This window comes from Plectropomus leopardus, chromosome 1 (assembly GCF_008729295.1).
Source record: "Plectropomus leopardus isolate mb chromosome 1, YSFRI_Pleo_2.0, whole genome shotgun sequence".
Classification (NCBI taxonomy): domain Eukaryota; kingdom Metazoa; phylum Chordata; class Actinopteri; order Perciformes; family Serranidae; genus Plectropomus; species Plectropomus leopardus.
Genome location: NC_056463.1, coordinates 21,070,105 through 21,093,865, shown reverse-complemented (window position 1 = coordinate 21,093,865; position 23,761 = coordinate 21,070,105). Strand labels below are relative to the sequence as shown.

General features: G+C 40.1%; 2 protein-coding genes and 1 long non-coding RNA gene across 5 annotated transcripts; 1 reads left to right on the top strand and 2 right to left on the bottom strand.

Moving 5' to 3' along the window:
- Nucleotides 1–930: 930 nt before the first annotated feature.
- cog4 (component of oligomeric golgi complex 4) lies at nt 931–13,115 on the top strand. The gene is made up of 19 exons (XM_042495678.1): nt 931–1,083; nt 3,902–3,984; nt 4,119–4,233; nt 4,535–4,709; nt 4,913–5,106; nt 5,548–5,653; nt 5,734–5,891; nt 6,574–6,632; nt 7,090–7,214; nt 7,326–7,444; nt 9,085–9,251; nt 9,365–9,530; nt 10,275–10,337; nt 10,459–10,572; nt 11,375–11,467; nt 11,547–11,630; nt 11,719–11,820; nt 12,075–12,203; nt 12,409–13,115. Exons 1-19 carry the CDS (start codon nt 949–951, stop codon nt 12,541–12,543), a joined length of 2,322 nt encoding a protein of 773 aa, XP_042351612.1. The 5' UTR covers nt 931–948; the 3' UTR covers nt 12,544–13,115.
- LOC121950600 lies at nt 5,078–8,767 on the bottom strand. Of its 3 annotated transcripts, XR_006106333.1 has the most exons (5): nt 8,492–8,767; nt 7,682–7,816; nt 5,817–5,934; nt 5,348–5,395; nt 5,078–5,144 (listed from the first exon to the last, which is right to left on the bottom strand). It is a non-coding gene; the product is annotated as an uncharacterized LOC121950600 (long non-coding RNA). The 3 variants fall into 3 exon arrangements; XR_006106332.1 differs by lacking the exon at nt 7,682–7,816; XR_006106338.1 differs by lacking the exon at nt 8,492–8,767 and having other exon boundaries at nt 7,682–7,886.
- A 292-nt stretch (nt 13,116–13,407) lies between the features above and the next one.
- On the bottom strand, nt 13,408–22,782 carry gnao1b (guanine nucleotide binding protein (G protein), alpha activating activity polypeptide O, b). The gene is made up of 8 exons (XM_042496098.1): nt 21,818–22,782; nt 21,641–21,683; nt 18,457–18,598; nt 17,104–17,264; nt 16,871–16,999; nt 16,640–16,769; nt 15,215–15,368; nt 13,408–15,108 (listed from the first exon to the last, which is right to left on the bottom strand). Exons 1-8 carry the CDS (start codon nt 21,933–21,935, stop codon nt 14,921–14,923), a joined length of 1,065 nt encoding a protein of 354 aa, XP_042352032.1. The 5' UTR covers nt 21,936–22,782; the 3' UTR covers nt 13,408–14,920.
- Between the last annotated feature and the right edge of the window lie 979 nt (nt 22,783–23,761).

Sequence of the window (23,761 nt, the reverse complement as noted above, 5' to 3'; positions counted from 1 at the left end):
TCAGGAAAAACGTCTCAGTCCCCACCTCACCCAGCATTCACTCATGGCTGCAATAAGTAATTTTCAAATGCATACAGTAGGCAGAGAGTAGTCATACAAATTATTGTGTTGCCTCTCACTTTGCAACTGTGGAGGACAGGATAATTCAAAAGGTTTGTCTTTACACTCAAATTTGTAAGTTGGATATGAACTTTGAAATTATTAAAATAATTTTGTTGAAATAGGACATACTAAGGTATACTAAGATATTTATTATCTCTTTTTATATGATCCTTATATTCCCAAATTATTATTGTCATTATTATTTTGTTTAGCCCTTATTTAACCAGGTTTGTCTTGGTTAATTAACATAAAGGTACATTGATTTAAGTAACATAAAATGATCAGATAAAACAGTTGCATACAGACAGCCTGGACTCAAAGGATTTCACCATGGTTCACCACTTCTGATTTCATGAATAGACCTATATTGTAGAGAACTATTTTAGCACAAGATCAGTGGTTTAGGGGCTGTAGGCAAAATATAAATACGATTCCATGCTGAACCCAATATTAGCTGAGGTTGGCAATTGTATTTATTACTGTAATTTGGGTGAATTTGCGCTTTAAAATAAACCAACTTGCATCCTAGGAATAAATTACCGCTACTAAAACGCACAGCGCATGCGTAGATAAAAGTGTATTCCCCGATATTGACTTCTCAGGCGCTACTACGGAAAGCACCGGCACCAATAAAAAATGGTAAATTGTAGGTTTATATTCTAGACTAATAAGGACGATGTCACAGCCACGCTTAAAGTCACAATTACCAAATATTAAGACGAAGGGGTAGCGTGTCTTTTCTGTGGCGCATATTAACCCGCGATGAGGCGCTGCCTGACAGTCTAAACCCAGGACGGTCTGACAAAGTCGTGACGTGGTGTCCTGGTCCTGCGTCGGTGGCGGAAGATGGCTGACAGCGGAGCTTTGGCAGCCAAAATATGCGACTCTGGCTCACTGTCCTCCGTGAGTATGGAGACCATCTCGGCGCTGACGGAGCTGGAGGACCTGGAGAGAGTTTACCGGCAGCTCTGTGCGGAGGAGGTTTGTATTAACGACCGTTAACGGCAGTTTGTTAGACGTGTACACTAAACTGTCGTCATCCGCGTAAACTTCCGGGAGGCTCAAAACAAAAACTCCACTCTGTTGAATTATGGATAAATTAACATTTAACATCTCAGCACATGACCTGTCTGTGCAGGGCACGCTGGAGCTTCTGATTACTGTTTTTAAGACAAGGCAGAGGACAGGGTTAGGAGGTGAGTTAGCAAGGTAGCCTACCAAACCCTTCATAATACCTGTGTAATACCATATACCAACACCAAGTGCTGGATTTTGGGAGAATAACATTGTCTGCCTGCTGTGTTTTTACTCTATAAAGTTTCCTCTTGACTGAGGGGCTAGCCATACATTTGTGATCGCTATTTGGTTGTTAAGGGGCCAAATAGTCCCACCCCACCTCCTGAATATGTATGCCCTGCAGCTTCCGAGGATGTCACGCTGTCTCATATTTAGATAGGCCTATAAAATATTTTTTTCTTTTATACTTAGAAATGTTTAAATGTGTCCATCTACACTGGCAGATGTGACTGCTCCCTCTTTAGACCTTTACAGCCTGCCTTTCAGCTCTGAGTGCATCAGTTTTAGGGGTGGGACAAATCGATACAGTCGGGTATTGCAATATTTTGTATGGCAATAAAGTGTGATACACGGATGCCATTTTTTAAATCATAGCCTATAATATAGTTATATACAAGTACATACAATAAACTTTTGGTAGCCTACTAGAAAAATTACATCAATTGCATTTTTAGCCTACTAAAACAAAAAAAATATATTTATTTTTTTTAAAAACACAACTCTATCTTGTTCGTTAAAACAGATGAATTTGGGAACACAATTTGAAGTTGAAATGTAATAAATTGAATACATGTTATTGTAGCGACCCCGAGGCCAGAAAATGGACTAATAATACATCCTGGCCTGAGAGGCGATAGTGAGTCTTTGTGAGTCTCGGGGAGCTACTAGTGTTAAAGAAACACAGCGATGGCAGAAGCTGCAGGAAAACGAATAAGAAGCGAAATATCGGCGTGGCTTTCTAACACTGGAGACAGCTGTTAGAGAGTAAAAAGATGTGGTTAGATGCTGAACTTGCAACGTTTCTCTCTGACTGGAAAGTGACATTTAACGTCGAGGATTTACCAAAACACATATTTAGTGTAACTGATGACAACACAAACTGCTGAGCTAAGTAAGAAGTAAAGTAAATTATACACAAACGCCACATGTGAAGATCAGAATCTAGCAACCCCTGCTGTCACTTATTAGTTGCCTTGATTTATGACTGATGACTGTAAATTGCAGTTGTATGGACACAGTAGTAGGCCGACATTTAAAAGGTTAAATAGGCCCCCCCTCATTTGGGTGGACTGGGTGGCTGGAGAGCTCTTTTAAAAGTTTTTTTTGTTTGTTTTTTCTTTTTCCATCACAGTTTTTTTTATGATTGTATCCAAAACACACCTTCCAAAGCACACACACAAATAAAATCAGCAATTACATCAGTGAAACATAATTATATGACAAGTAGTTCCGACAAAGGAATCTGATTTCTCCACAAGACATTTAGAAAAATGACGACAGCACACCTGCCTCATCACTAACAGGATTACTCCGCCACTGTCGCGCTAAAATGACGATGAAACACACCCTCTCGAGTAATATGTCTTAACCATAAACCATAAACCATATAAATATACAAAAGCATATTACACAACTATTCACATGAGTGAAACAAGCATATCTGCATCGGTGATGTTAACGTTACCGAGCAGCTGTTTTTTAAGAACAGGCTACAGCCAAACACTTCAATTTTCACTATTTTACCACAATGTCAGTTAAAAAACATATATCAAAAACAAAGAAAACATATAAAACCACACCATACCTTGTTCCCATTTCAGCAAGAAACTGTTAAAAAACTTCAGTACAAACATTTCAGTGTTTTCTTCCATTTTTCTTAGACGTTTGTGCCGCAATGACCTGTTTCCGCCCAGAAAGCTTCAAAATAAAGGCCCTAAAAGATAAAACAGGAAATGAGATTTCAAAATAAGGCGCTACAGAAAGTGAATTAAATTTGATTTTTTTTTAAAATCTTATTTATGGAAATTGTTTTACCTTTTAAGCATCAGTTACACTGAGTGCATCAATTTGTATGTAGGCTATAGTATGATACACAATGCATACAAATATATGGCATACAAATATAACTTATTATTAAGGAAAGGAATCACTAATTGAAGAGTATATCTGAAGAGATCATCTCACTCTCTGTATGACAAACACAGCCACTCAATCAAATGAAGAAATGTGACTGGCTTCTAATAAAATAATAATTCATGTCTGCATCCATGCTTTGTGTCATTAAGCAAAACAGCCAAAGTAAGGAAAGAAATATTGTTCAGGAATCCTGAAAAGCTTACTAGCAAACAGCATATGCAATAGGCTTCAAAAGTCTGAATTTACAAAGATGTCAAGTCCTCTAATGACCCTGTAGATCCAAAAAGGTTATTCGTCTCACCCTACGCTCTCTTCAACTTCCTACATGCCACAGTTTTTTTAGTCATTGACACATCTCCTTCCTCATCAGACATCTGCATGCAAAAATAATTACCAAATGTATTTTGGTTTCTTTGGTTAGGTTTTGATAGAACATGAGGGCAGTTTGAAACTGGATAAAGGAAAACAGACATGTTAAAATACATTGCAATTACAGTGCAATGCACAGGTTATGTGCACGGTCTATAAGGTGCTGATATTAAAATAATCTTGCTCATTTAAACTTTTGTTTTCTCCTCTTATACAGAAAGAAGTGGATGCTGAGCTGGACAGACTGGTGGGGCAGGAGGGAACCATTCACACAAAGATGCTGGCACTGCAGAGGATGGGGTACAGTTCGAACAGATTAGTGTAGTTTTAAAAGCACCAAACCATCATCATTTAATTAAGGTCCAGCCATCACAGTTTGTGTTAGACAATTATGTGTTTTTTCTTGTGCAACATGCCGTCTCTGTGCTTTATAGGCCTAACCTACAGCTGATTGGAGGAGACGCCAGTCAGCTGTCAGGCATGATCACATTTACCTGCAGCCTGGCTGAAAACGTCAGCCGCAAAGTCAGACAGCTAGACCTGGCCAAGGTAAATACACACACTTCTTAAATCTAATACAGACGCAGCATCAGCTTTGCACTGTCAGGGGTAACACATGTAAACACTAAAACATTTTTATTACTGGAGGAGTGTAAACCCGTGGGTCCATTTAATTGATGATAACATGCATGTACATGTACACCTCTGCAAAATGTATCATTTTAAACAGTTGCTGATACTAAGTGAGAGATTTATTCAATTTGTTTACAAGATGTATTAATGGCATTAATGTTGTACTAGATCAGACATACTGATTGCTTGGTGTATGTTTTATTTAATTGTATTTTAGACACGGCTGTATAACGTCATCCAGCGCGCAGACGATATCCTCGATCTGAAGTTCTGCACAGACGGCGTGCAGACAGCTCTACGTAATGAAGACTATGAGCAGGCTGCTGCCCACATCCACCGATACCTCTCTCTGGACCAGTCGGTCATTGAGCTGAGCCGGCAGGGAGAAGAAAGTACGAGGCCTCCAGTTCTCTGTCATAGTGTATTTGCATCTTTGCATAAGTTTGACTTTAAATATTTCAGATCAGAATAGGATTGTTGTTGGTCCTAATAACCTTTTCTCAATGCACTGTTAGTAAAAATATAAATAAGCTCTAAAATAGATGCAATATGTCAAGTCTTGCACTTAAATGCCACTATTGCATATCGTGTGTAGGCAGTGCTGTGGATGCCAGTCTGGTGATGCTGCAGGAGGCAGAGCAGAAACTTAAGGTCATTGTCGCTGAGAAGTTGGATGAAGCTGTGGCGGCAGTCGACCTTGCACAAGTGGAAAGGTTTTTCAAGATTTTCCCTCTGTTGGGGCTCCACCAGCAGGGCCTTGCACGCTTCGGCCAGTATCTCTGCACTCAGGTCAGTTGTGTTTTTGGTCCTGTTTGTCTGCTTTGTGTCTAAGTACGTATCAAAAACTGCAATTAACTTTTAAGAAAAAGATCCACTGAACACATGATCTGTGAAGTTTCTAAAACCTTCCTTGTTATTTGCTTTAGTAAAACATTTGCACTTTGTTGTTTGTAAATTCTCTGAAACGAATAACTTCCTCATTCTAATGTTGCCTCATTGTATTTGGTAAGAGTGTCGGCCAAATACTTACATTAGTAAAATGTTCCCACTCTGCAAGTCCACGTTACATGGTCAGTTCCTTAAACAAAAAGAGAAGGCACCGTGAATTAATCTGATTTTATATGACTGTCAGAAAAAGTTATTTGTTGATCATATAAGATTATGAATTTAAATCTCAGTTTTTGTTAAACAGAAATAGTCAGTTGTTTTTTTTCACACATATTCTCACAGCTTGCTTCCAAAGCTGAGGAGAACCTGGTGCTGGCTACAGGAGGAGACCTGGGCGAGAAGCGAGCACCGCTGGTATTTGCAGACACTCTGACGCTGCTGCTGGAAGGTGAGAAAACGTGCCTGATGCTGTGAGTGTGTGTGTATAGTTTCCTTTTTGTGGACTCCACTGACATGTAGTGTTTACAGGTATTGCTCGTGTTGTTGAGACACATCAGCCCATAGTGGAGACGTATTACGGTCCAGGCCACCTGTACACACTTATCACTCACCTGCAGCAGGAGTGTGACCGACAGGCCCAGAAAATAGTCGACAAGTTCATCCAGCAGAGAGGATACCACAACAAGGTGTGCCTGACATCTGAACCGCATGACATTTTTCTTCCATACACTGTAAAAAATAAAAATACATCTGTTGTTTTTACAGAAAAATAACCTGCAGCTGTGGTTGCCAGAATAATTCTGTAAAAAATACCATGAAGATGCAGCACTATACAGAACAACCTGTAAATTTAACAATTTAAAATGTTTGTAATTGCACTTTTAAACTGTAAAATTTATACTGTTCATTTGGAAGACAAATATATATATATATATAATTTTTGTCAGTGTCCATATTAATGCCCAAAATATTTTTTATTCAATTTTTCACATGAACATCAATAGGAAAGTTCAAGTTTTAAGGAATATTGAAATGTAACACTAGGATGTTTTGAAATCAATTGTAAAATCAATTTGTAGGCTACATATTTATCTGTAAAGCATAACATATGAATTTGGAAAATTTAATACCCTTTCTTTTCCCTTTAAAAAAGGAAGAAAACTACAGTAATCTGTAAATTCTACAGAGAAATGTCATTATTTCAACATATTCTTACTTTAAAATTTAAAACAGTTTTGTTTATTTCAGTGCTTGACAAAATATGACTGTAAACTTACTATTTCATTGTTTTTCTATTTACAGTTTTATGATTTTACAGCATGTTTACAGTGTACCTGTACCCACTGTGAACCTGTATCCCTGCTGTAGTTTCAGGTCGTCCAGAGCAGCATGATAAAGAGCGTGCCGGGAGAGAGGATCGAGCCCAGGTTTGTTTGTCTCTGTTACATCCTGCGCTCTCTTCTATGATGTTTTCGTCCACTTTTTCCTGTCAGCACTAAGTTGTAAAATATTCATTCAAATTAATAAATAATAGGTTTAAGTGAACAAATGATTGATAGCTATCATGTGAATAGCCATTGCATTAAATGCATTCATTTGTTTATCTGTATAATTATTTTTCTGTCTTTAAATGTAAAGTCAGATGCTAAAGATACTAAATACCAGGCCGGTAGAATGCAATTATCTTAAATTATTGTAATAATTGTGATACTTGTCAAAGATTTCATTTAGAGTAAATAGAAGGATAATAGTAGTTACCAATTAGACTTGTTTGAAAACAGAGTTAAAGATATGCATGACATCTATTTGTTAAATACTTTTTAGAAATAACTTTCTAGAAGCTTTATTTGCCAATGACTTTACGCATCTGTCTGTGGTGAACAGGGAGCTGGACCCTGTGCTGACTGAAGTAACCCTGATGAACGCAAGGGCAGAGCTCTACCTGCGCTTTTTACGGCGTCGCATGCTGGCTGATTTTGAAGTCGGGGATGCTCAGAGCGTCACACAGGGTAGTTTTACATGAGCATGTGGCAATACATGCACAGATGCCTTTTTTTTTTTAGATGTGGAGCAACAAGTCTATCCATCTAATCATGGTTTGTACTTTTTTGAACACCCAGAGCATCAGCAGAACGTGGAGAAACTGCTGAAACTCTGTCTGCTGAGCAGGACGATGCAGGAGCTGATTGGATATTATATTCCGATGGAAGAGTACTACATGAGAGAGTCAGTCAACAAGGTAAATAACTCAGTTTGACATAGTATTTGTCTATTTTAGAAGATAACCTTAAATCTTTGAAAATTCTAAAAATCTGAGAAAATTAAAAAAAAAAATACATAAAATTATTTGAAAAAAATGAGAAAAAAGAAAAAAACGAATACATTTGAAAATATTTTTTAAAAGAAATGAAAAAAGATATATATTTAAATTGGAAAATCATAGAAATCTGAGAGTAAGGAACTGAGTGTACCAGACCTCTGTATCCACTCCTCATGTCTGAGGGCAGGGCCGGCTCTTGGCATAGGCGATATAGGCGGTCGCCTAGAGCGCCAACACCGCCTATGATAATAATATCCTGCACCCGTTAGCGCCCTTTGCTCATGTTCCGCCCTGAAAATGACGAACACACAAAAAAGAAATAATCTTAAACTAGACGCCCATGTTGTCATCATCTGATGCGTCCCTGACCAGCCTGCACCGTGAGCACTGACGGCGCGACGTACTGACGCACAGATGCGCACCTCAGGTCAGAGAGGGAGAGAAGCCTGACTGACACATGTCAAAACGCGGGTCTTAAGTTATCCACGTTTACGTTTCTTTTTTCATAAAAAAAGGTCTAAACCTTCAAGTGCGCAATTTATAAATCTAAGAATGATAAAGCCATGGTTGAGGGTAATGTAGGTTTTGACAAGAAGCAATTACGTGTGTAGTAAAAATATTATACTGCTGCATCCATTTTGCCTCTTATTGAAACACGAAGTTTATTTTAACAAACTGTTCTTGGAATAAAAGTACACACTTTCCTCTAAGATGTGAGATTGATCCGATTTTTTTTTTTTTTTATAAATACCAACCTCGACAAAGAAATGACCATGTGGCCCTTTTAAGGACAGATTTGAATATATGATGATTAACATGCTCCATAATTGTTTGCAAATTGTTGACCATTTATGTATTTCACACATCAGAGGTCCAGTATTTAGATGTAAATATTTCGGCTTCTAAACAAGTTTGAAATTACAAACGCCACTGGATAAGACCATCTCGACATATCTGGTTACTCACTGTTTTTGTTAGATGATCTTCGGGTGTCGACCGGTTGCAGGATGTTCAGGGAGTTGCTGTGTGATGCTGAGCTGATTTGTCGCGTTCAAATTAAATCAGAACACCCCAAAATAAAACAAGTCTTTTCAAAAACAAAGTTGAAATCACTGGAACAAAAATAAAAACGGATTTATCAAACAATAATGCTGAGATGTGACCAAAAACACGGCGGTTGGAGACTGTGTCCTCCTCAGCAGCTTCCCTTTTGACTAATTTCACACACGTGCCTTTAATGAGAGATGCAGGGTCACGTGATGCATTCAAGCGATCTTCCCAAAGATGGGAAATTTAAGAGGCTTGCTAGAAATGGCTCTAACAAATTTGAATAAAAATTGAATATAGTTTTCATTACTGTGTTACTGTGAGATCTTTACATCTTTATACGGATCTCATCCACAGAGTTCATTTTGATGTTTTACAGTAGCTCGAAAGGAAAAATGTCAGTGTAACCTCACCAACTCAGCCACTCACTTCTACACAGTGAATCTTTAAATGTAATATTTACTCTTCCGAACATATTAAATTCATTAAGTAACATCAGTTTTCCTCCTCAGGCTGTAACTATGGATACATATGAAAAGGGTCAGCTGACCTCCAGCATGGTGGACGACTGTTTCTACATTGTGAAGAAGTGCATCAGTAGAGCGTTATCCAGCTCCAGCATCGACTGCCTCTGTGCCATGATCAACCACGCCAACTCTGTGCTCGAGTCGGACTTCAGGTGCTGTCACTTCACAGTTGATGCATTGAATGCTTCTATATTATTTGTTTGCACTTCTTCACATCTCATGCATGTATGTGCGCCTCCCTGCTCTGTCTCTCTGCACCTGTCAGGGAGGTGTTGTATAATAAGCTGCGGCAGGGCTTTCCAGCTACAACACTTCAGGACATCCAGCGTGGCGTGAGCAGCGCAGTCAGTCTGATGCAGAGCAGCTTACAGCAGGGGAAGTTCAACACAATGGGCATCGAGAGCACCGAAAACGCCAAGGCTGCGTTTCTGGTAAAATAAATGTCACACAACACACGCGCACACACACATACCGTGTGCAGCATCTTAGAAGTTATTTGTCAGACTAACACAAAAAACAGGGTCAGTAATTTAAGTGAGGAATCAGATGCATGAATAAACCCCTAATTTAAGTGAGGTAAGTAGAGCTTTAATTTTTAAAATGGCTCTTAGCTGAAGGATGCACTACTTCAAAAACCTTTTAACCCATTTGTCAAAAAAGGTGGATTAGATCAAGACGCACTTAAAGGTTCATAGATACCAGCAGTGGCAGAATGTAACTAAGTACATTTACTCAAGTACTGTACTAGTACAAATTCCAGGTACTTGTACTATACCTGAATATTTTCTTTTTATCCAACTCTTTGCTTTTACTCCACTGCATTTCAAAGGGAAATACTGAACTTTTACTTTGCTACATTCATCTGAAAGCTTTAGCTACTTTACAAATTATTATTATTAATTTCATAAAAACATAAGAAGAGTGTATAAAATATGAAGTTTTCTTACAAATTAAACTGCCCAATTCTTTATACAAGTACAGCTGAAATGATTAATTGATTAATGAAATAGCTGATTAATGGAAAATTAGTTGGCAACTACTTTTAAAGGATCTGAGTACTTCCTCCCACTGGATACCAGTTAGACATCAGAAATAATTCTACACACTATATTTACGGGGAAAGAACGATCGAGTATCGCTGAATCACACTGAACTGTATTTATCTTTCTTCTCAGGTGACTCTGAATAACGTTGAGGTGTGCAGTGAGAATATCACGACTTTAAAGAGGAACCTTGAGGTAAGTTCCACACCAGCACTAGCACTCTGCATCACCCTCTATTCACTTTGTCATTTACTTGACAAATAGTTGCTCGCAGGTTCACGCCTGTCGTTTTTTAAATGTATCTTTTTCCTTGCAGAACGACTGCTCCAAGTTGTTCAGTCAGGGCGCCGCCTCTGGAGAACAAGCCAAGATTGAAAGCTGTTTGTCCGACCTTGTCAACACATCCGCCAAGTTCAAGGATCTCTTACAGGTTGGGCACACACACACACACACACACACACACATCGATCAGTGTTTGTCAGCTGAGAGTTGTGTATTTACTTACTTATAGTAGGTGCTACGCCAGAGGAAACAGTTTTTAAAATTACACAGTGTTTTTAAAATATTAGTGTGACAGTCTGGTGTCCACAGCAGAGGGAAACAAAGTGTCTTTTATATTTATCTAACAGTTACTGCCAAAACAGAAGTATGTTCCAGCTTTGCTGTAATCTATTTTAAGGAGACAACTACTCCAATGTGAAGATGAAATCACCCTGCCACTGTTTAAATTATTTTATAGCAAAGTGATACATGTCGTTTAGGTTTTGTGCTGTAGATGTGTGTAAACTTGTGGCACTATAAGCCTCCTTATGAGCGGTAAAAGTTTCACACTCTAATAAAGTGGTTCTCAAACCGGCGGGCAGGCCCCTCACAGTGCAGAGAGCCGATGCAGGAAGGTCGTGACTGGGGGAAAAATATGGAGTGAGACAAAACTGAATAAATATAAAATGGTAAAGTAAACAAACAAAAATGTTCATGCTGATCTTTATTCATTCATTCATTCATTCATTCATTATCCGTAACTGCTAATCCTATTCATGGTCCGGGGCACGCTGACCGTTATTTCACTAAAATTCAAAATGGATCTTTTTTTTAGTTGCTTCCCCGGTTACTGATTATGACTGATTAAAAAAAAAAGTGGGTTGGTGGAAGCATGGCCTTTTTTTGGCTTTTAAAGGGACATGACAGAAAAAGTTAGATAACCGCTGCTCTGATGTGCTTTTTTTTCACAGGAGGGCCTGACTGAGCTAAACACAACAGCCATAAAGCCTCAGGTCAAACCCTGGATCAGCAGCTTCCTGTCCATCTCACACAACATAGAAGAGGTAACGGTCTCAGAGTAGTGAACAAAAATAAACCAGAGGTCATCAGACATGTCGCTGTAACAGCTGCTGTTCCTCACAGGAGGAGTTTAATGATTATGAAGCTAATGACCCCTGGGTGCAGCAGCTCATCGTTAACTTGGAGCAGCTCATGGCAGAATTCAAGGTGTCGTATATGTGCAATGACTCCAAAATATAATATAAGTATCCCTCCTTCTTATTTTCATTTAAACTTCCGTGTGTCTCCTCACCAGACAGCCTTGTCTCCTGTCATATACGACACACTCACCAGCCTGATGACCAGCTTGATATCTATTGAAATGGAGAAGACCGTCCTCAAATGCTCATTCAGCAGGGTGAGGAGCCGGGCTCCGCCACAAGGTGGCGCTGAGCATCCTCTGCATCACACCGCATCACATCACTGACACACACACATGTGATGTGGAGCCTCAAGCAATGATTTATTAATGAGTCCAGAGACGCCTGCTTCCTTTTGTCACGACAACATCTTCCTGTTTTTAACCAGAGTGTTTACAGGAAACCTCTGAATACATGTTGGCACATTGTACAACTTACAGACCATCTATTGTTTCTGGTCTTTCTGTTGTAGCTCGGAGGGCTGCAGTTCGATAAAGAGCTCCGCTCTCTTGTGGCGTACCTCACCACGGTGACCACCTGGACCATCAGGGATAAGTTTGCTCGTCTCACACAAATGGCCACCATTCTCAACCTGGAGCGGGTAATTTAGATCATCACATACACTTTCACAGAATATACATCGCAAATTTAATGTTTATGGCAGTTGACACCAATGTGAGTTATTACTCACATGCTTTTGTATGAGTCAATACATTGTTTTTTTTAAGGAAAATCCAGCACAGACTATCTTTTAAGTACAGGATACTTCTTCCAGGTTTACTCACATGTACCTTTTTCTACTGCAGGTAACTGAGATCTTGGACTACTGGGGCCCAAACTCAGGCCCCCTGACATGGCGGCTAACACCAGCGGAAGTGCGTCAGGTCCTAGCGCTGCGTATCGACTTCAGGAGTGAAGATATCAAGAGGCTGCGACTGTAACTCACCCTGCAGTACCCACCTGGTGATGCTTCTCACTAAAGAGCTCTGCACAATCCAGATTTAATCCACGTTTCTGAAAATGGACGTGTGCACGGACAAATGGCCGGGGATTTCTTTTTGTCTGAGACAAGAGAAACTGGAGATTTCAGTTGGGTTTTCAAACTCTGCCTTCTGCTTTGCACCCGGCTCATGTCAGTCTGTGTCAGAGGTACAGCTCTAAGCTTTTAGGGGCATGGTTTCTGGTTAATGACACTGTGAGCTATTTGATATGAGTATCTGTAAAATATGAAGTAATTTTCTCTTAAATGTGTAATTAAAAAGTGTGATTGTGTCACCGTGGGGGGTTCCAACCTTTTAACCTGTAGCTGGCTCCGAGAAACGAGGACGCACTGGGACTGCGGAGCGGAGCTGTGCGGCTGTCAGTGAAAGAGAGCAGTAATGAACATCATACCCATTAAACTGACAGAAGCAGGTCAGACAGCTGATCCAGCCTAGTCATTCAATATATGAATAGCTCCTTGTCTGTGATGATGGAACACTTTTAACCTAATAAATTGAGCGCCGCTGTGCAACGCCTCTGATCCCTGCCATCCGCCACATTCCACGAAAGTGCTGCCCTATTGCCATGCAAGACCTGTTCCCAATCTTTTATACATATTTCTGACACTAAACACAAAGCTGTGTTCACTACGCAACGAAGCATTAAAAGTGGTCCATTCTCATAACGTTCAGCCTAATTTCCTGGTCTAACCTTAATTCTCTGCGCAGATTAAAGCAGGTCAGTGTGTATTTGAACTTCTGCTGGGAGGACAGCGCTGCCAGCACACAATTTGTCATCTTCCTGCCACAGGTGTAATCAGACCACAAACCGCAGGAGTAGTTAGGAAAAGTGTGGCTTTAATGTAAACACAACATTCGATTGGCTCAGCACAAACATTCCACATGAGAGCAACCAATAAACTACCAAATAGGATGGGGTGCAGCACAAAAACATTCACAGTAAAAAAAAAATCTGGTATAATCATAATATATATACAGTACGGTGCTTTTAAGGTGAAAATGGAGATAGGATATGGGGATTGATATGTGATAGATAAGAGTATACAGGGATGGGAAGATGAATTTCTGGGTGCACAGGTGAGAATGGAGAGCTGTACTTTTTCTCTGTGAGAAGAGAAACGTGACAGACGGAGGGATAATGGTTCCCTGTTTACTGATCGGGGGAGAAGAGGGTCGCAAAAAACCCACAGCTCCCCAGACAGAGGCTGCCTCGAATGATATTGTTCTCCTCGTGCAGTCTTCTACTTCTACACAGATTCACATCGAAGGGTAAAGCACCACACAGAGAACAATGTGTCATTGGAGGGCTGCTTTCTACCCTCTGAACCGCAGACAGGTGTCGGTGTACCCCAGTTTTTCATGTCAGGAAATAAATATGTGGCACGGGATTTCAGGAGGTAGGAGGAGGCATGTAGGGCATGAGGCTTAAATAAATAAATCATTCGATGATATTAATCTGTTAAATAATATATGTTTGATAGAATGAGCATGATCTATGGTTTCTGATCCTAATCCGTCCCTCTTAGATGGTTGGCACCGATATGACTTTTTTTTCTGATATATCATTGGCTGATAGGCATTTCCTCACACTACAGGAGGCCAATGGAAATGGGCAGCCACTCTGAACAGAAGAACCCTCTCTTTCATAATGTTTGAAAGTAAAAGAGAAAACAGAGAGTGGAAATGACCTGCAGGCTCTCAGTCATGTGTGGGTCTGAAGGAGAGTGGAGCTTTGTCCTTTCTGAAAGTTAAAATAGCCTCCTTCCCAACCATGACCCCCAGCCACGAGTACAGCACCTCCTCAACATCATCGTCATCTCCACCTTCACACACACACATGCAGCTGTTCTTCAAACGGAGCACAACAGGCTATATTCAGTACAGATATAAATGCCTCGAGACTTGCACATTAAAAACGTCACATAAAGAATGGGACTATAGTCCACGCTGTGGTTAAAAATGACATTGCACACTCCTCGCGTTGCATTTCTGTGTTTTGCAAAACAAGGCTCCGGCTGAATACAACCCTGGTGCTGCCTCTTCTGACCCTCCCAGTTGTCGACACAGTTATCAACGAAAATGTGAAACAGTCAGCTCAAAAACACATTTTTTTAAAGGACAAAACTGGGGTTGTATACTTAAATCAAAATGAGAGGAAGAGAACAAATCATGGCAATAATCCAGTGTGGTGTCTGACGGCAGCTCTTTGGGTCCATTTGGACGTGTAGAATTACATATTTATGTGTTTAAGTATCATCAAAATTATCATTATTAACACCTCATACTCTCCATGACAACCTCTGTGCTTGGCCAGGCCTCAGTATAAGCCACACCCTCTAAGGTTGTTTGCAATAATGATGTCAGTGACGGCATCAAACACTACCTGGATGTTTCCCGTGTCTGTGGCACAGGTCAGGTGACAGTAGATCTCTTTATTGGGAGAGCGGTTCTTACTTTCAAACTGAACCTGAATATATGCAGTAGCATCGTCGTAAGTATTAGCACCTGGAGACAAGAGGAGGAGACACAGAGAGAGAAGAGCAGACGGCATGAAGGACCAACATTCATCATCTGTTTGCTCATGAGGCAGCAAAAAAATAATGAAACGCACCTGTGTATTCTGGAAAACAGATCGTCAGCGGTGACTTCTTGATCTTCTCACCGAACAGATCCTTCTTGTTGAGGAAGAGGATGATGGAGGTGTCGATGAAGAACTTGTTGTTACAGATGGAGTCAAAGAGCATGAGAGACTCATGCATGCGGTTCTGCAGGAACAATGAATATGCAGATGGTGTTACAGTTATTAAAAGGCCTGGAGAAGAACAAAACACCAGTGTGACAACCATGTATCACTTTATCAACAACAGCTGATGGCTTCATGTGTAACTGATAAATATCAGAGTTATTATCTGCTGGCAGTGATGGAAGAAGTTGATGATATTTAAGTGAAAGTAGTAATACTGCAGTGCAGAAGTACTCTGTCAAAAGCAGAAGTCTTGCATCCAAAATCTCACTCGAGTAAAAGCATCAGCATCAAAATATACCTAAAGTACCAAAAGTAAAAGTACTTATCATGCAAACTGGCCCATTACAGAATTTTATATATTACATTTCTGTTTTATATTAAAAAATGTGTCCATCACTTTGATGCTCCAAAGGTGAGGCTACTTTATACACTATTGGGTAGATTCACCCATCGGCAATTAATGGGACAATGGGCCCCTGAGCGTGGACGTGCTGAGGGCCCCAACACCACCACTCCTCCATAAGAGCAAGAGAAAATAATTTTATGGCTGTTTTGCCCCGTGTTGTTTTTGTTTGCTGTAGTTGTCTGTGGTTTTGTGTCTCTTTGTAGTTGCTTTGTGTCTGTATATTTGCTTTCCGGGTTTTTTCATAGTCAATCGAGTCTCTTTGTAATTGCTTTATGTCTCTTTGTTGACATTTTGAGTCTGTTAGTAGTTCCTTTGTCTCCTTTTAGATGCTGTTTGTCTCTCTTTGTAGACATTTTTGTCTCTTTGTTATTGTTATGCCCATTTGAATAGTTGTTTTGTGTCTCTTTGCAACTGTTATTATAACTGTTCATATCAAGTGTCAGCAGATAGAGTATTATAGATTGAGAAACCCTCTGAGACAAATTGGGATCATAAATGAAAAGAACTTACAATTACGTTTTACTTGACTTATTTGGAGAGAAATCTTGCAATTCTTTGAACTATTTCAATGAAGCATAAAGTGAATAAAAACAATAAAAATGGCAACATAACTATAAATCTTTAAGATATAATTTGGGGGGATTTAGCCTTTAATAGGTAACACGTAACAGTTGTGTGCGGATGGAAAACTGAGAGAGAAAAGAGTGATCCAAAGTGAGGGCATCAGTGCATCAACGGTTTCCATCCAGAATGAAGTGATGTTGCAGTTATATCTCATGTATCTTAACCACAGAATCAACCAGGACACATTTAACATCAGTCAAAGCCCTGCTGTGAATTGTGCACCGCAGGGATTCAGACTGAATTAACTGAGTCACACTTACAGTCGTTTCATCTTCATGGAGCACCTGGTCGTATCCACTCAGCGCAACGCAGAAGATAATGGCTGTCACATCTTCAAAGCAGTGAATCCACTTCTTCCTCTCTGACCTTTGACCTCCGACATCAAACAGCCTGGAAAAAGTGCAAAAAGTCAATTCAGGTGCAGGGCTGTAGTCCCTCGTTTATAATGCCAACAACAAAGGCCAAGTCGTTGCGAGCTGCACGTACGCTACCTGAAATGGAGGTTTTTGAAGGTGAAGTGGGTTTCGACGATCCCGGTGGTCTTCACTCGGGTTCTCAGGATATCCTGCTCTGTGGGCTGGTAGTCTGCTGCCCCGATCCGGTCTAGACTGTCCAGGTAGCTGAGAACGACAGGGACAAACATCAGTGTGGATGAGATAACTGGAGTTTTTTTTTTGTTTGTTTTTTTGCAAATATGGGCTCTTATTCATTTAGATCCACTCACTATTGAGCAGAGTCGTTGAGTTGGTATTCCCGGGCACGGCTGAAGCACTCCTGAGTCCCAGCATCGGCCCATACACGCTTCATAGCAACAAGAAGTTCTGCAGAGTACGGCTCTGTGTCCTCCATACGACTGACCACATCACAAACCAGCTTAGCATCCGCCTGCACAAAAACATTTCACAAAAGCAGGGAAAGAGAACAATATTACATCTGTGGAGTTGTTATTTATCACCTGTTGTAAAGGTACTGTGGTCAAATATTTCTACTAGACCACTGGTTCTCCAGTGGTCCAACCAGGGGGTCCAGATTTCTCCTCAGTCATTAGTCTGTGGTCCACACATTAGATATATTACCACAATATTCTGTTTTATTTAAACATGTTGGCTCAATAAAACATAATGCAAGAATAAACAGAAACGGCACTTCAAAATAAAAGCTCTGTGCTAGAAATTCACTGTACTTTAAAATAAAGTGTACTTTTTACAAATTTGACACTTTCAAAAGTCACTTGTACTTCTCGACCGGGATCCACCAGTTGGTACCAGACCACTGGTTCCCAACCTGAGGGTCCCGAATAATTAGGGGTCACCAAAGCTTCACAGGGACGCAAGGCGGTCTTATTTTAAGAAGTATAAGAAAACTTTTCAAAAACATATACAGTAGGCCTGTATCTCAGCATTTCATTCATGTCCTTGAAGAAAACTGAAATCTTTTTTTTTTTTTAAAGATTTGATTATTATTCAAGATATAACGTTATTGCATTGATTATTTGGGTTAAATGTACAGTTTATCTTTTTTTTGTACTGGTATTGTTATACAAGATAATTTGAAATATCAACAAAACATTTGAAAAAATTGAAAAGGTAGCACATGTCAATTCTTCAAGTCAAAGAGGACAAAATACTCACATTTCACTTATTTATTTGGCTCCAATCACTATAATCACTATTTTATGTGAACCAAATAAATAAGTGAAATGCAAGTATTTTGTCCTCTTTGACTTGAAAACTACCTTTTCAATTTTTTGGAATAAACTCGCTGGATTTTGGGTTGGGTACTGCACTGACAATCCCATTGTTGAAGCACAACCTCTTTTTTTTCAAATATCCATAAAATATGTCACTTAGTCAGTGGTTGTCAGTTTACTCCATAATAGAAAAGGGATCCCTTAAGGCAAAAGATTGGGAACCACTGACCTGGACGCCTTAACCCATTCATTCTCAAGATGCTCTTGTCTAAAGAACCCAGTCCTGCTTAGGCTACATCAAATTTTAACCTGTAAATATGAATAAAACCTCTGTTTTTCTGCAGTTTGTAGCTGAATTTTCAGCTGTAGGCTAATTGTGAGACTAACTTTTCTATCTTTGTCTCCAAACTCGATGCCGAGCGAGTCCATGGCTCGGAGGATGGCTGCCAAGCTCTGGATGGTGTTGCTGTAGACCACAGGCTTATACTGCTTCACATCATCCCCAGAAAAGCCATCTTCATGGATAATCCTGCAGGCGCACACAGATATTAGCACAAAGACACAAGCGTGGACTAAAGAAAATAAGTCACACATATCCATATGTTCCCGCAGACCTAAATACACAATAAGACGTCCACATGTTCTGGCAGAGCCTTTTCTTTCTGTGCGAGTGTGCCAGATGATTCTTGGCATCATACACAACACATCTTACAGCCCTCTCTCCCTCTTTCCCACCATCTCTACATAAGATGCATCTTTAAGTGTGTCAGTGTATAATGGGATGGGAATTGATCACACTGTCAGTCTGTGATCTGTAATTGGACAGTAATGCGATATTTAAGCCATTTATAATTTATGATGGGCAATGAAGTGGAATCAGTCAGAGCACTAATCAATCACACCACGCAGAACTGTGCTCTCACATTGAGTGCGACACAGTTAAACTCCTGATAATCTGGTCAACATTAAATTATCTATCAGCACACCCTCCCTCTGTCCTCATGTACACTGGGTCTATGACATATATCACTCAGAACTTCCTGACACAGTTAAACTTCTGTCTTTGGCCTGTGAGGCCTGCAAGTGTTTGGCACACACCAAACACAAAAAAACAGAAAAATCAACATCTCTTTTAGGGGTTTCCCCTAAGATCCCTATGCATATAAATTCTTAAAAATGATGACAATTATTTTGGAACTCACCTGATTTGTTAATTAATGGATTCGTTTGACAGAAAGATTTATTTGCAGCTATTTTCATCAATTGCTTTAGTCACTTCTGTTTGGCAAAAATCCCAAACATTTGCTGGGTCCGCCTTCTATGTCAAGATTTGATTATTTGTTTTATAGTACAGTGAATACCTTAAGGGTTTTTTTCTTCTACTTTCTTACGCATAAAACTGCATTTAATCCTGATACTAAAACAAATAAGAAATGTGTCAGGAGAGGTCAAGGAGCCACAGGCATGTACAGTGGACCTTTCCTCAAATTGAGGCAATAAACAACAAAGAAAACAGAAAGAATTAAGTCTGTAGTTTATCTGTTGGTCAAACAAAATAAGACTTCTGAAGACACTGATCTGGGCTATAGAAAACTAAAATGTGCATCTTGCTGATATTTCATAGACAAAGCGATTAATCTGCACATTATTTTAATAAAAAATAATCATTAGTTCCAGCCCTACATTATTTAATGGCCTTTGCTGTGTGAACCTGCACATAACTCTGCTCCTTTCTCATTACGGTTAATGTTTTAATTCATAAAACTGTTCATTTTTATGATGTTAGCAGAGGAGACTGCCATAGGTGGTGGACTTCTGCTATAAAACATTTTTCATAACAAGCACCAATGGGATAAAATTAGGAAAAAAAACTTCATCCCTTCTTTATTTTCCTCATGAAACATCAATCACGAAGGAGTTCAAGAGAAGCTGCTGAAGTTTGAAGCTGCAATTAGCAATCCTTATTAATAAATCTGATGACTATTTTCTCAATCAATTCTATAAAGAATATAGAAAAGTAGTCTCAAGGTGATATCTTCAAATCTGGCATTTTGTCCAACCAACAGTCCAAAAGTCATATTCAACTTAATATCATAGGGTAGAAAGAAAACCAGTAAATATTCACATTTAATAAAGTCAGGAGCAGTACATTTTTACTATAAAATGACTTAAATGACAAAGGGGTCATCAAAACAGTTGCTGATTAATTTTTAATTTCATGGACTAATCAGTTTAGCTCTATATAGGCTACATTGTGCAAGACTGATGAGAACTTAGCTGATCAGTCAGTGTCTGAAAAAAAGTAAAAATAGACGCTGACATTTCTGCAGCTCTACATCACTCTCAGTGAAGCTGTTTCTTGTTTTATTCATAATCAAAACACCAAGTCTAGTTCATTGTGTAATTTTTTGCAGCAATGGATTATTAATTACATTTTCTGCGAATTTTAAGTTTTTTTAAGCTCCATTTTTTCTTGCAGGTTCTCTTGCCCTCTCTCTCTCTCTCTCTCACACACACACACACACACACTGCAAGAGAGTGAAACTACATCAGGGTGTAGTTTCACTCTCATTACAGTCATAAAACTACCAGAGTCAGGCCTGGATCACACAATATGAAACCATCAACCGTTAAACTAACCTGCACAACAGAGCATGCTGCACTTAACCTCCAACACCTAAACTTAGTGACCCAAACCACTGTGGAGTAAAACACATCCATTTGCTGCATGCTTAGGCTAAAAAGACCCCTTCAAAGTATTTGTGAACACAGTTTGGGCTGTGTTTTGTGTTCTGGGCAGAGCATTGAGTTATGGGCAAGCAGAAAGCACAGGGAGGGTAATGAGGTGAAGGAAAGAGGAGAAAGCAGGGCATGCAGGGGAGTAAGGAGGGAGGGAGGGCGCAGTCAGTGCACTGCAGGCCGGGATGCGCTGAGCAGGACGGAGAGATGCTTCACAAGACAGAGCCACAATGGACCGAGTCCGTTTTGCACTGAAACATGTAGAAACTTAACTAAGAGGTTTAGAGAAAACAACAGTGATTTAAAACATCAAAGAGTGATTTAGCTTAGACAGGGGGAAGGTTTAGATGCGGTTTTAGAAGCCATATTTCTGCGTAAATCCGCTTTATAGGCAAAGTACTCCCGGCGATATCGGGCACTTAAAGCCATTAAGATTAAAAGCAGAGGTATTCACTAATGGAGCTGTAGTGACCTCGATGTAATTCAACACACACATGCATGCACGCACGCACGCGCGCGCGCACACACACACAGAGGAACAACACCCACATACCCCCCAGTCGCACACTCCCTGTAGTCAAGTAAAACCCTCGTTAACTACATTTCAGCACCCAGGCAGTGAACAGCACCCTGGGAGGCACCGGTGCGGCCTCACTGTCGGTCTGCAGGAGGTGCTCGAGTCACCGGCACTCCTCCGGGGCTACGGCCTCTCGAAACATGGCGGCTCAACCTGTCTTAGCACAGATATGGGAGGCGCAATCTCGGGCCTTTTACTCCCGCTGAGTCTGAGGGGGTTAAAATAATAATAATAAAAAAATAAATGCACACTTACTTCATCTGTTTGACGATGGTGCTTTTACCGGACTCTCCGCCGCCTGTAAAGAGGAGGAGCAGAGTGAGCAGCGAAATCAGTACCACGGAGAGCACCTCCGCCCCATGCAGCCCCACCACCACCACCACACCGAGCCGAGCCGCAGCAGCCCCGCGGCCGGAGAGGCGCGCCTCTTACCGAGCAGGAGCAGCTTGACGTCCTTGGCGGCGACCATCCCGTCCTCCTTCAGGTTTTTCTCGATGGCCTTGCTCCGGTCCAGAGCGGCGCGCTCCTCGGCGCTCAGTGTACATCCCATGTTTCCAGGCGAATGAACAATCCCGTCGTCTCTCCGGTCCGCCCTGTCCCTCACCGACTCTCAATCACTGCGTTGTCTCTCGCTCGAGCTCTCCTCCCGCGCGGTCTGCTACAGCATTAGGCCCGGATTGAGGGCAAAACAGAGCCGGGATGCCGAAACCGTCTTTTCTCCGTGACTCCGTATGCGCCTCTCTCGCTCCGTCTCCTCTCAGAGGGGGTTGGGGGGTGGGGTCGTTGTGCTCGAGCCTGCGGGGTTGGGGTTGTTGTTAGGTGGGGAGGGGAGGAGGGGGCCTCGAGCTCTCTCTCTCTACAGGGCGGCGCTGACGATGATGACAGCGAGCGCGAGCGATTTCATCGTATCTTTTCACGAAGCTCGAGCAGGAGGGGCGCGAGAGGAAGAGGAGGGAGGCAGCGCGAGACCGAGACTCACCTAACGCCGACAATCTCGCTTACGTCAGAGCAGCCGAGCTTTAATCACGTCCTATGAAAGATTATTCAAATGAAAGAGCCGTTTAAATGGCAACTGTTGCCCTCTTGTCTCCTGGTATTAGTGGGAAATGTGCTGTTGTTGAAATTAAAACGCCCAAACACTGATTTTCTACAATTCCACAAGGATTTCACTGACGTTTGACGACATAACCAGGCTGAAACACACACATGCATGGATGTGTTCAAGGAGTACAATGTAAACTGTGTTTTTCCCTTAAAAATAATCTACATACAATTAAAGTGGGCTAATTAATTGTGGAAGCTTTGCAGTAAATTAAAAACATCCTGTTCATTTGCATATAATTACTCGATCTACAACAACTAGGCTACATAGATGCAGTCAAATTCCATTATTGTTATAAACATCCAATAAAAATTGTGCATTCAAAGTCATTTAGCCTACATAAAAGTAGTTACTACATTATTATTTGCAAAACGTTATTTTAGGTATTAGCAATTAGATGTAAAGCGTCCTTGGGTCCTATGAAAGGTGCTATATAAATCCAAGCTATTATTATTATTATTAAATGTACTTAAGGTAGGCTATCAAAAGTAAAACAAATTTAGACAATATGTTTGATAGCCTATATTAAACTAGCAATGCTTTGTATTTCATAAGCTCATCATAGGTTTTTTTTAGCCCATATAATGACTTGATCTGCAAAGCACTAAATGACTTGAAGATGATGTTGAATTCCAATACTGGTATAAACATCCCATTACAAAAAAATACATGAATAAATACATTTTTAAAAAATCCTGCTTTCAAAATTGTTTTAGATAACAGTGCAAAAGTATTATTGCAGAAATGTATGGCTAAGTATTTTTAAAAAAAACTACAACACATAAGATACACATAATCAATTCTGGAAGAGAAGCTTTACAGTAAGTAAAAAGCAGTGAAGGAAGTATCCAGAACCCGTCCTTAAGTAAAAGCAGTAATTGTCCTACAAATACACCACAATAAGTAAAAGGTTCTGCATTAAAACAGTTTCAATTACTGGCAGTTAAATGTTCTAAAGTAGGCTATTAAAAGTATTTTTTATGCCATATTCTGATAGCTATAGTATATAGCAACCTATAGCAATGTTTTGTTTAGGTTTTGTATATAATAACTTGATCTGCAAAGTAACAGTTATTTACAGATGCAGTTAAATTCTGTTATTGGTACAAACATCCAAAAAAACAAACAAAAAAAACAAACAAACAAAAAAAAAACAGCTGCAAAGTATTTTAAAAGAAGTACAAATATCAGCAAAATGTAGGTCTGCTTGAAGGCTAAGTATCAAAAATAAAACCAAACACAATGCAAATGTGCATCTAAAACCTGACAATCTG

Coding starts and splice junctions, on each gene's coding strand:
- gnao1b (XM_042496098.1), bottom strand. CDS start 21,935: ATGGGATGTACACTGAGCGCCGAGGAGCGCGCCGCTCTGGACCGGAGC. Junction 16,770..16,870: donor TTCAAAAACCTCCATTTCAG/GTAGCGTACGTG, acceptor CACTTTTTCCAG/GCTGTTTGATGTCGGAGGTC. Junction 15,369..16,639: donor TCCATGAAGATGAAACGACT/GTAAGTGTGACT, acceptor TTGTTCCTGCAG/AACCGCATGCATGAGTCTCT.
- cog4 (XM_042495678.1), top strand. CDS start 949: ATGGCTGACAGCGGAGCTTTGGCAGCCAAAATATGCGACTCTGGCTCA. Junction 10,338..10,458: donor CTTTAAAGAGGAACCTTGAG/GTAAGTTCCACA, acceptor TTTTCCTTGCAG/AACGACTGCTCCAAGTTGTT. Junction 10,573..11,374: donor AGTTCAAGGATCTCTTACAG/GTTGGGCACACA, acceptor TTTTTTTCACAG/GAGGGCCTGACTGAGCTAAA.